Source organism: Melanerpes formicivorus, unplaced genomic scaffold (assembly GCF_026170545.1).
Source record: "Melanerpes formicivorus ecotype bairdi unplaced genomic scaffold, bMelFor1.0.p_v2 SCAF_101, whole genome shotgun sequence".
NCBI classification, from domain to species: domain Eukaryota; kingdom Metazoa; phylum Chordata; class Aves; order Piciformes; family Picidae; genus Melanerpes; species Melanerpes formicivorus.
Window position 1 is genome coordinate 566,167 of NW_027142453.1, and position 12,066 is coordinate 578,232.

The 12,066-nt window shown below is 52.1% G+C and overlaps 2 protein-coding genes across 2 annotated transcripts in view; one reads left to right on the forward strand and one right to left on the reverse strand.

Annotated features, from left to right (window-relative positions):
• ELF1 (E74 like ETS transcription factor 1) overlaps positions 1-2,449 on the reverse strand; it is a 158,364-nt gene extending 155,915 nt beyond the window's left edge. The window contains exon 1 of the mRNA XM_068166491.1: positions 2,352-2,449. The gene's annotated coding sequence lies outside the window, so the exon portion shown is untranslated. The remainder of the gene's footprint in view (positions 1-2,351) is intronic.
• Positions 2,449-12,066, forward strand: part of WBP4 (WW domain binding protein 4) — a 44,348-nt gene continuing 34,730 nt past the window's right edge. Inside the window, 1 exon segment of the mRNA XM_068166493.1 lies at positions 2,449-2,596. Within this exon segment, the coding sequence (XP_068022594.1) occupies positions 2,595-2,596 (2 nt within the window). The 5' untranslated portion in view covers positions 2,449-2,594.

Here is a 12,066-nt window from a genome sequence, read left to right on the forward strand (position 1 = left end):
CATCTAGTTCCAAGCCCCCTGCCATGGGCAGGGACACCCCGCACTAGATCAGCCTGGTCAGAGCCTCATCCAGCCTGGGCTTAAACACCTCCAGGGACAGCACCCCAACCACCTCCCTGGACAACCCATTCCAGGGTTTCACCACTCTCATGGGGAAGAACTTCCTCCTCACCTCCAGCCTGAATCTCCCCACCTCCAGCTTCATTCCATCCCCCCTAGTCCTATCACTACCTGAGATCCTGAGAAGTCCCTCCCCAGCCTTCCTGTAGGCCCCCTTCAGATACTGGAAGGCCACAATTAGGTCACCTCAGAGCCTTCTCTTCTCCAGACTGAACAGCCCCAACTCCTTCAGTCTGTCCTCATAGGAGAGGTGCTCCAGCCCTCTGCTCATCCTTGTGGCCCTTCTCTGGACACCTTCCAGCACCTCCACATCCCTCTTGGAATAGGGGCTCCAGAACTGGACACAGTACTCCAGGTGGGGTCTCCTCAGAGCTGAGTAGAGGGGGAGAATCACCTCCCTTGCCCTGCTGGCCACACTTCTCCTGATGCAGCCCAGGATCTGATTGGCTTTGCGGGCTGCAAGTACACACTGAGAGCTCATGTTGAGCTTTTTGTTCACTAGCACCCCCAAGTCTCTCTCCTCGGGGCTGCTTTCCAGCCAGTCACTGCCCAGCCTGCATTTGTGCCTGGGATTGCCTCCACCCAGATGCAGGACCCTGCCCTTGGTCTTGCTGAACCTCCTGAGGTTGGCTTGTGCCCACCTCTCCAGCCTGTCAAGGTCCCTCTGGATGGCCTCCCTTCCCTCCAGCCTGTCTGCTGCACCACACAGCTTGGTGTCAACTTGCAAGAGTCTTCAGAGAGGCTCTGCTACGCTGCTCAAGGCACAGACAGCACCAAGCCCCTCAACTCTTCCCCAATTCAACCAATTTCAGGGAGCAAATGTTTCTGGTCTAACAGCTATAAATGCATCCACGTGCATGGTAAGTTTTACAGTTCAGAGACAGGTAAAAAGCCAGCATTTTGAATGGATTTCCACTTCACATCTGAGCAGAACCACTTCACAATCCGCTTAGATGCTGCTGGAGAAGAGGCTGTCAACCAAAATTTCAACCCCAGTGCCTATTTTTATAACCAAGTTGCAAAGTACATGAAAACTACGCTGCAAATGGAAATGCTGACAAATGCCTTAGCTGCTGCCCTTAGCTATGACAGCCTGACCACAAGTCGTCCTTAAAGAACAAACACTACTTCCCTTTTCAAGGCAGCTCGATAACAAGCTGGGAGAGGGGGGTGCACGATACACCCAAGCACCTCTGTCTTATCGCTTCACGTATTTAAAGCGACTCTTACTCCTCTTATTTCCCACATGTTGAATGAACCACCCCCTGGTTTTGCCATAAACAACCAGAGGGCCTCTTAAACCCATGACTCACTCCACAGGCTTCTCCTCCACCCTTGTGCGTGACTATAGCAAAAAAGGTTGCCAGCTGTAGTCGATGAATTAACATTATTTTTCTGGCGACACGGTCGGGAAATAACTCACACAGCGCTGGAAGGGGGGGGTGGGGAATGTGGAACACAAACCCGATATGAGTTTTGTTGGGATGGGGGGGGGAAGCAGCTGAGGAGGGGCTTCTTCGGGCTCACCAGCGCCGGCCACCCAGAGGCACGAAGACGCCCGGGTGGCAACACAGCCCCGTCCGGAGCCGACGTGTCGCGTCCGTCCCCGCCGCGGCCGCTCCGGGGCGGCGCCGGCCCGCGGCCCCGGCCCCCCCTCCCCCGCGGCCTCAGGCACACACGCACGCGCCGCGGCCTCTCCGCGCCAGGGCGCGCGGCCGCCAACCGTCCCACGCGCGCGCGCCGCCCTCCCCGGCAGCGCGGAGCCGCCGCTGCCCCCCGACGGACGGGGAGAGGCAGCCAGCGGGTAGAGGAGGAGAGGGCTGCAGCAGCTGGGGCAGAAAAAGGAGGATGAGGCGCAGTCTGCGCGCAACTCCCCCCCCTACGCACACACACACGCGCGCTGCCTGAACTCCTCAGAAAGTTGGCAGGGGTGCCTGGCGGTGCAGGGCGCCGCTGGCCGTGGCACGAGGGCGCGCACCGCCGCCGGCTCGCACCAGAGCCCGCCGCCTCCTCCCTGGCTCCTTAGCCTCTCCACCCCGCTGCCCACCCCCACAACCCCTCCCGTCTCCCACAGCCGCGGCGGGGCAGGAACAGCCCGGCACGGAGTGCTGCTGGCGGCGGGGCTCGAACCCTGGGCTGCAGGCTCGTTCCCCGCGGGGGAACGGGGAAAGTCTCTCCGTTCCCCCGAGCGCGGGGCTCGCCGCAACCTGCAGCGGGTGGACAGCACTCACCGAGCGGCAGCTCCGTCTCCGAGCGGCTCCCCGCAGAGCGCTCGCCTCTCCCGGGGGCGGGAGAGGAGGAGCGGGCGAGGGCAGGAGGTGGAGAAGGGCGGGGGAGAAGAGCGCGAATTGAACCCTCCCGGCTGCCGTCGCGGCGCTCCCTGCCTCCGCCCCGGCCCGCCCCAGCGGCGCGGCTAGTGGCGAGCGGACGGGACCGGCGCGGCGCGGCGGAGCGGCACTGTCGGGGAAGCGGCGATGTGAGTGCTAGAGGCCGGGCGAGAGCGGGCAGCGCCGAACGCGTTCCGCTTGCGGGCTCGTGCCCTGGGCGCCGGGCGGGGACGGTGGGCAATGTGAGGTGGGGGTATCGGCAGCGGGGCAGGCCCGCCCCCCCGTACCCTCAGGCCGTGGGAAGGCCTTAGGGTAGCCACGCTGAGGCTGTGTCCTAGTTGAGGCCAGCGACCCCCGCCTCACTAACCGCGTTATTTCTTTCTAGTTCAAGTCCTGCTCCCGTCCGTGCGTCCCTGCCTCTCTAGGTTGTTTGTTTCTGCTGCGCTTCAGGCTCCTTATCTCTGGCGGACACGCCGGGCAGCTTCACCTCCCGCCTGCGGGGGATGCGCTGTCCTGCCGCGCGAGGTTGCGCGGGCTGCGGGGGAGGAAAGTGTCTCACCGCCCCCCTGCCGCGCCAGCTGCGGCCTCCTTTGGCGCCTCCGCTTCTCAGCGAAGCGGTGGGGAAAGCCTCTCCGGGTGGTTTCGCTGGCCACCGCTACCGCTTTTCCAGCGTTTAATTACAAACTTCGTGACGATACCTGACCCTATTTATGGGAGGGGGATGGTGGCGTAAAATTCCAAGATTGGGTATTCGTGAAGCGGAAAGGTCACATCCATAACATTTGTTCATTTCTGTTGCTTTTTAAGATATTCTACCCTCCCTACTGAAAAAAAAAAAACAAACAACAAAAAACCTGATCAAAACATTTTTTTGAGGTCTTTCTGTGGAGAGGTATTTGATGGTTAGGTTGTGTGAGCCTGTCTTGCAGACTGATGCTCCATACAGCAGTGCTCTTGATTCTAGTTACTGCTAAAATTAGACCTGAATAGTTTCCTGACCCAATTTATGTTGCTGTGTTGGTTTTTTTTTTTTTTCCTTCTCTTCTAATTCTTATCAAACTCTCCCTGGCATAGCCCATATCCTCCTAATGCATCTACAGCAGCAGACCTCTGCTTTCAGTAGATATCCTTGACTTCAGATGTTTAACTTCTAGGTGCTGAGTATGGTAGTTTGCTATAGTATCATAGTATCATTCAGGGTTGGAAGGGACCACAAGGATCATCTAGTGCCAACCTCCCTGCCATGGGCAGGGACACCCCACACTAGATTAGGCTGGCCAGAGACTCATCCAGCCTGGGCTTAAACACCTCCAGGGATGAGGCCTCGACCACCTCTCTGGACAACCCATTCCTGGGGTTCAACACTCTCATGGTGAAGAACCTCCTCCTCACACCTACCCTGAATCTCCCCACCTCCAGCTTCATTCCATTACCCCTAGTCCTATCACTACCTGACAGCCTGAGAAGTCCTTCCCCAGCCTTCCTGTAGGCCCCCTTCAGATACTGGAAGGCCACAATTAGGTCAGCTCAGAGCCTTCTCTTCTCCACACTGAACAGCCCCAACTCCTTCAGTCTGTCCTCCTAGGAGAGGTGCTCCAGCCCTCTGATCATCCTCGTGGCCCTTCTCTGGACACCTTCCAGCACCTCCACATCCCTCTTGTAATAGGGGCTCCAGAACTGGATGCAGTACTCCAGGTGGGGTCTCCCCAGAGCTGAGTAGAGGGGGTGGATCACTTCCCTTGACCTGCTGGCCACACTTCTCTTCATGCAGCCCAGGATCTGATTGGCTTTGTGGGCTGCAAGTGCAGACTGAGAGCTCCTGTTGAGCTTCTTGTCCACCAGCACCCCCAAGTCTCTCTCCTCAGGGCTGCTTTCCAGCCAGTCCCTGCCTAGCCTTAATTTGTGCCTGGGATTGCCTCGACCCAGATGCAGGACCCTGCACTTGCTCTTATTGAACCTGATGAGGTTGGCTTGTGCCCACCTCTCCAGCCTGTCCAGGTCCCTCTGGATGGCCTCCCTTCCCTCCAGCGTGTCTGCTGCACCACACAGCTTGGTGTCATCAGCAAACTTGCTGAGGGTGCACTCAATGCCACTGTCCATGTCCCCCACAAAGATGTTGACCAAGCCTGGTGCCAGGACTGATCCCTGAGGGGCTCCGCTTCTCACTGGCCTCCACTGGGACATGGAGCCATTGACAGCCACTCCTTGGGTGCGGCCATCAAGCCAGTTCCTTATCCATCTAGTGGTCCACCCATCAAACCCATGTGTCACCAGTTTGGAGACCAGGATGTGGTGCAGGACAGTGTACTCTGTTCTTCACAGAACAAGTGATGTGCTGCCCAGGGAGGTGGTGGAATCCCTGTCCCTGGAGGTGTTTAAAAAGAGACTGGATGTGGGACTTGAAGCCATAGTTTAGTAGTCATGAGGTCTTGGGTGACAGGTTGGACTTGATGATCTCTGAGGTCTTTTCCAACCTTATTGATTCTATGGTTCTATGAATTCATTTCCTTGTGTAGTCAAGAACTTGGATCTGCAGGTTATTTACTTCACACACCTGTATTCAAGAAGATGGCACATGCACAAGCCATCCAGTGCTCAGACCTACAGAATGCTGCAAGATAACACGGTGGAATCATAGAATCAGTAAGGTTGGAAAAGACCTCAAAGATCATCAAGTCCAACCTGTAACCCAACACCTCATGACTACTAAACCATGACACCAAGTGCAACATCCTGTCCCCTCTTGAGCATCTCCAGGGACGGTGACTCCACCACCTCCCTGGGCAGCACATTCCAATGGCTAACAACTCTCTCAGTGAAGAACTTTCTCCTCACCTCCAGCCTAAACTTCCCCTGGCACAGCTTGATACTGTGTCCTCTTTTTATGGTGCTGGTTACCATAAGGAGGAGAGCCCCATAAAGAGGAGATATGCAACATCACAGAGGAACAACAAGCTGCAATATTATGCAGTCCCTTAGAAAATCATGCTAAGTGAACATAGAGGTAATTGGGTGTTGCTTTTTTTTTTTCTCATTGGTTTAAAGTCATGATTTATTCTCTGAAAAACCTTGACCAAATCATGTCTATATTGCTCTCAGCTATCTGTAAGGCACATAGACAAATCTTTTTATGTCTCATATATTATTAGAGAATCAAGATCTTTCTAGCTCTTTAAGCTGGCTTGATGGCCGCACCCAAAGAGTGGCTGTCAATGGCTCCATGTCTCAGTGGAGGCCAGGGACAAGCAGAGTCCCTCAGGGATCAGTCCTGGGACCTGTCTTGTTCAACATCTTTGTGGGGGACATGGACAGTGGCATTGAGTGCACCCTCAGCAAGTTTGCTGATGACACCAAGCTGTGTGGTGCAGCAGACACGCTGGAGGGAAGGGAGGCCATCCAGAGGGACCTGGACAGGCTGGAGAGGTGGGCACAAGCCAACCTCATGAGGTTCAACAAGAGCAAGGGCAGGGTCCTGCATCTGGGTGGAGGCAATCCCAGGCACAAATGCAGGCTGGGCAGTGAGTGGCTGGAAAGCAGCTCTGAGGAGAGAGACTTGGGGGCGCTGGTGGACAAGAAGCTCAACAGGAGCTCTCAATGTGCACTTGCAGCCCGCAAAGCCAATCAGATCCTGGGCTGCATCAGGAGAAGTGTGGCCAGCAGGTCAAGGGAGGTGATCCTCCCCCTCTACTCAGCTCTGGTGAGACCCCACTGGAGTACTGTGTCCAGTTCTGGAGCCCCTATTCCAAGAGGGATATGGAGGTGCTGGAAGGTGTCCAGAGAAGGGCCATGAGGATGATCAGAGGGCTGGAGCACCTCTGCTATGAGGACAGACTGGATGAGGCTCTGGCCAGCCTGATCTAGTGTGGGCTGTCCCTGCCCATGGCAAGGGGGTTGGAACTAGATGATCCTTGTGGTCCCTTCCAACCCTGAATGAAACTATGAAACTATAAAGTCTTCAGAGGTTGTAGATATTAAAACTCAAGAAAGCTGCTGAATATATGTATGATGTTTCTTATCCCCTGCAGGCTTATAATTTGGACAGGTATGTCCCTGACAGAAACCACTCAGCATCCCTGCCAAATTTCCAGGTCTGCTGTTTTAAAACACTCAAAGCAAATGCTGCCAGATTTTGTTTGCACAGCCAAATTGCCTTTTTCCCCTTGTGTTCAGAATCACCTGAGGACTTGTTTACTTGCAATCCCCTTTTAATTTCAGCAAGCACATTGTAAGAACAAAAACCTCTAGCCCAGGCTGAAAGTGTGGGAAAACTGTCTCAGCTTCTTTATGAGGTTTTCTTAAGCTGATGGGTTTCTTAAGCTGAGGGTTTCTTAAGATGATTTTATCACCTGTTAAAACATAAATTATACACTAAGGTGTGAGGAGAAGCAGTTTGGGGCCCTGGACCTTAGCACTGCTGGAATACTCAGAAGGTTACACTCTGAGTGTTGTCAATAGAACCTGCCCACCTTGCGTGCTCTTGGATGCATGGTTCATGTGCTGGAGTGGAGAGCACAGGGGAGGTTCAGACTGGATGTTAGGAAGAAATTCTACACAGAGAGAGTGATTGCCCATGGGAATGGGCTGCCTGAGGAGGTGGTGAAGTTGCCATCATTGGAGGTGTTCAGGAGGAGACTTGAAAGGGTGCTTGGTTGCATGGTTCAGTTGATTAGGTGGTGTTGGATGATAGGTTGGACATGATGATCTCAAAGGTCTCTTCCAACCTGGTTTATCCTATCCTATCCTATCCTATCCTATCCTATCCTATCCTATCCTATCCTATCCTATCCTATCCTGTCCTGTCCTGTCCTGTCCTGTCCTGTCCTATCCTATCCTATCCTATCCTATCCTATCCTATCCTATCCTATCCTATCCTATCCTATCCTATCCTATCCTATCCTCGGCTGTGCAACACAGGAGGTGTGATTCTCATAGCTAAAGAAATTAATTAGGCAAACTAAAATATCTTGAGATTTCTCTCTGACTTTCAGCATTTTCATTTGAAACTATGGGTGTGTTCAAGCAGAATTGCTGCCTCCCCATCTTCTTATTCCTGAGGTTTTAAACTACTTTCAGAAATTTGAAAATGGTTTAGAAGTTGGTGCCCTTTGCACTTCACAGCTATTTGCAGCAATGAGTTTGCCCTGTCTTTAAAGTTGCAGCTTGATGTTCACTCCCTCTTTTTTCCTTCCTCACCTTTAGCCCTCTGAACTGTTGTACATCCTGCCCCTGAGTAGTTTGACTAGTAAAATATGAAAGAAAATCCCTGTTCTTTATAGAACCATAGTATCAGTCAGGGTTGGAAGGGACCACAAGGATCATCTAGTTCCAACCCACCTGCCATGGGCAGGGACACCCCACACTAGAGCAGGCTGGCCACAGCCTCATCCAGCCTGCTCTTAAACACCTCCAGGGACAGGGCCTCAACCACCTCCCTGGACAACCCATTCCAGGGCTTCACCACTCTCATGGGGAAGAACCTCCTCCTCACATCGAGCCTGAATCTCCCCACCTCCAGCTTCATTCCATTCCCCCTAATCCTATCACTACCTGAGATTCTGAGAAGTCCCTCCCCAGCCTTCTTGTAGGCCCCCTTCAGATACTGGAAGGCCACAATGAGGTCACCTGGGAGCCTTCTCTTCTCCAGACTATCCTATCCTCATCCTATCCTCATCCTATCCCATAATTAACTTAATCATGGAATGCAGGATTTAAGGTTCCCCAGTCTTCAGCACAGAGTATCATCTACCTTTGTATGTAACAACAGAGACCCAGCTTCAATCTTTATCAAAACCACTAGGAGATGAGGACAGATGGCTTCTGTCGTCAACACCTGGGTTTATGTTTAAGCCCCAAGGGTGCCCTGGAGGTCTTCAGCGCAATTACTTTATGTGTAGCTACAGTGGTTTGCAACAGTTGTGATGTGCAGTAGCATTTAAGCAAGCAGTCAGTGGGAAACATAGTTGTGAAAATCCAGCTTGACACACTCTTAGGTCTTGGACTTGGGTGAGTGCAGCTGTACAGTCTGAATTCTATCACGCTTGATTCTGGCGAAGAGAAAGCCAGTTCTGCTAAGCTAAGCTTGGCAATACCCAGCTGTTCTCACACAGCCAAAGCATGCAGGGAGGTTTTTAACCAATTGACACGTTTTCTGTCACAATTGATCCATTGCCTTAGGAAGGTTAATCCAGCTTTTAGCTGGAAATTTCTCTTCAATGAAGGATTTGGAGACAATTCAGGAGACGCAGCTCAAACAGGGGAAAAGGGCCTTGAGGTGTTGCTGAACTCTGAATTTAGCCTTCCCACTCAGATGTTTTCCCAGACAGAGTGATTGCCCAGGCTTTGGCCCTGGTACACTGTGACATATAAATCACAAAAGCCTTTTAATTAAATGTGTGACTGAGCAATCACCCAGTTTTAAAGGACACCATTTAGGGATGAGTGGGTTTCTGTTTACATTGGGGCAAGCCCAGCTGCTTCTTTCTGTCTTTCCAGAGAAGTGCTGGAGAAGTTGCACATGGCTAATGCAGCATTGCTTATAGGCTGATATGTTGTTGCAGAGCTTATCTTCCTTATTCACCCCTCTAAATAATCATGAGCCAGCACTGTGCCCAGGTGGCCAAGAATGCCAATGGCATCCTGGCCTGGATCAGGAATGGTGTGGCCAGCAGGAGCAGGGAGGTCATTCTGCCCCTGTACTCAGCACTGGTCAGGCCACACCTTGAGTCCTGTGTCCAGTTCTGGGCCCCTCAGTTTAGGAAAGATGTTGAGTAGCTTGAGTGTCCAGAGAAGGGCAAAAAAGCTGGGGAGGGGTTTGGAGCACAAGCCCTATGAGGAGAGGCTGAGGGAGCTGGGGTTCCTTAGCCTGGAGAAGAGGAGGCTCAGGGGAGACCTTCTTGCTGTCTACAACTACCTGAAGGGAGGTTGTAGCCAGGTGGGGATTGGTCTCTTCTCCCAGGCAGTCACCAAGAGAACAAGAGGACACAGTCTCAAGATGCACCAGGGGAGGTTTAAGCTGGATGTTAGGAAGAAGTTCTTCCCAGAGAGAGTGATTGCCCATTGGAATGTGCCGCCCAGGGAGGTGGCAGGATTAGCCACAGCAGTGACTGAAAACGTAGCTCAGATACAATTCTTCCCACAGTTAAGTAGTAGCTTTCCATGCCAGATACTGGTGGTGTTTTGGTTCTAGTCGAGTGGAGTGGTTCTAGTGGAGTGGTGGTGGAGTCACCATCCTTGGAGGTGTTTAAGAGGAGACTGGATGAGGCACTTGGTGCCATGGTTTAGTTGATTAGATGGTGTTGGATGATAGGTTGGACACGATGATCTCGGAGGTCTTTTCCATCCTGGTTAATTCTAGTCTATTCTATGACCTCTTAGAAATTGTATCTTTATGTTCAGCACTGAGATCTGGTGCTATCATGAGTGTGAGGTCTGGCTTTGTTGAATAAAAATGTCAGGCAGTATTTTCTTCTAGCTGTACACTACTGTTCAGATGGAAAGCAGGTTGATCAGATTGGTTGTTTTTTGTTCTGACTGATCTCTTCTAACATTTTCAGTGTCATCCTGCATGGGTTTTGGTTTTACCCCTTGGGTTTTGTTCTTTTCTGTTGCTTTTCATTTTACACATTTAAAATGTTGAAGTCTGTTGCTAGAATGTGTTCTCCTGAAGCAAAGCACTGCAGCTGTTGCTGCAAGCCAAAAGAAATGGAATTATTTCTGCACAAGCCTCATCTGGCATCAGAAAGCAATTTGTTGAGAAGAAACATGAATCGGAGGGGTTGTTTGTATGTGCTAACTTTTGAGCTCTCTTTGCCCTATGTTTCTTCACACATGCACAGCTAATCTAAATTGCATGGCTCAGAAATAGTCATGGTTTTACACTGAAACACCCAAACAATTTACTGCTGTGTCTGTGACCCCACAGGCCACAATCTGCTCTAGCATCACTGCAGTACCTCTTGCAGACGAGGGTAGAGAGGCTCTGCAGAGGGACCTCGACAGGCTGGACAGATGGGCAGAATCCAGTGGCAAGAGATTGAACACATCCAAGTGCCGGGTTCTGCACATTGGCCACAACAACCCCATGCAGTGCTACAGGCTGGGGTCAGAGTGGCTGGAGAGCAGCCAGGTGGAGAGGGACCTGGGGGTGCTGGTTGATTGTACCCTGAACAGGAGCCTGCAGTGTGCCCAAGCAGCCATGAGGGCAAAAGGCATCCTGGCCTGCATCAGGAAGAGTGTGGCCAGCAGGAGCAGGGAGGTCATTCTGCCCCTGTACACTGCACTGGTTAGGCCACACCTCGAGTCCTGTGTCCAGTTCTGGGCTCCTCAGTTTAGGAAGTAAGTTGACTTGCTTGAATGAGTCCAGAGAAGGGCAACAAAGTTGGTGAGGGGTTTGGAGCACAAGCCTTATGAGGAGAGGCTGAGGTAGCTGGGGCTGCTTAGCCTGGAGAAGAGGAGGCTCAGGGGAAACATTATTGCTGTCTACAACTACCTGAAGGGAGGCTGTAGACAGGCGGAGGTTGGTCTCCTCCCAGGCAACCAGCACCAGAACAAGAGGACACAGTCTCAAGCTGCACCAGGGGAGGTTTAGGCTGGATGTTAAGAAGAAATTCTACACAGAGAGAGTGATTGTCCATTGGAATGTGCTGCCCAGGGAGGTGGTGGAGTCACCATCATTGGAGGTGTTCAGGAGGAGACTTGACAGGGTGCTTGGTTGCATGGTTTAGTTGATTAGGTGGTGTTGGATGATAGGTTGGATGCAATGATATTGAAAGTCTCTTCCAACCTGGTTTATTCTATTCTAAATCTGAAGTTTGACACACAGAAGCAGTTATTGCATGCATTTTTACAAAAGATAGTGCAACTCTCACTTTTCTGACAGTTCTGTTTTTAACTGGAGTATCTGGAGCTCCTTGTTTATCTCTGCCTTGGTTTTTCTTTGTGTTTCTGGTTCTTCCAGCATCACCTGCATTGTGAAAATTTTGTCTTCCAGAGAGGCACAATCCCAACACTGAGCTGTGCTTTAAGGGGCATAGTAGTCATAGAATCATAGAATCAATAAAGTTGGAAGAGTCCTCAAAGATCATCAAGTCCAACCTGTCACCACAGACCTCATGACTACTAAACCGTGGCACCAAGTGCCACGTCCAATCCCCTCTTGAACACCTCCAGGGATGGTGACTCCGCCACCTCCCTGGGCAGCACATTCCAGTGGCTAACAACTCTTTCAGTGAAGAACTTCCTCCTCACCTTGAGTCTAAACCTCCCCTGGTGCAGCTTGAGACTGTGTCCCCTTGTTCTGGTGCTGGCTGCCTGGGAGAAGAGACCAACCCCTTTGTGGCTACAACCACCTTTCAGGTAGTTGTAGAGGGCAATGAGGTCTCCCCTGAGCCTCCTCTTCTCCAGGCTAAACAATCCCAGCTCCCTCAGCCTCTCCTCATAGGGCTTGTGCTCAAGACCTCTCCCCAGCCTTGTTGCCCTTCTCTGGACATGTTCAAGTGTCTCAATGTCCTTCTTAAACTGAGGGGCCCAGAACTGGACACAGGACTCAAGGTGTGGCCTAAGCAATGCAGAGTCCAGGGGTGCAATGACTTCCCTGCTCCTGCTGGCCACACTATTCTTG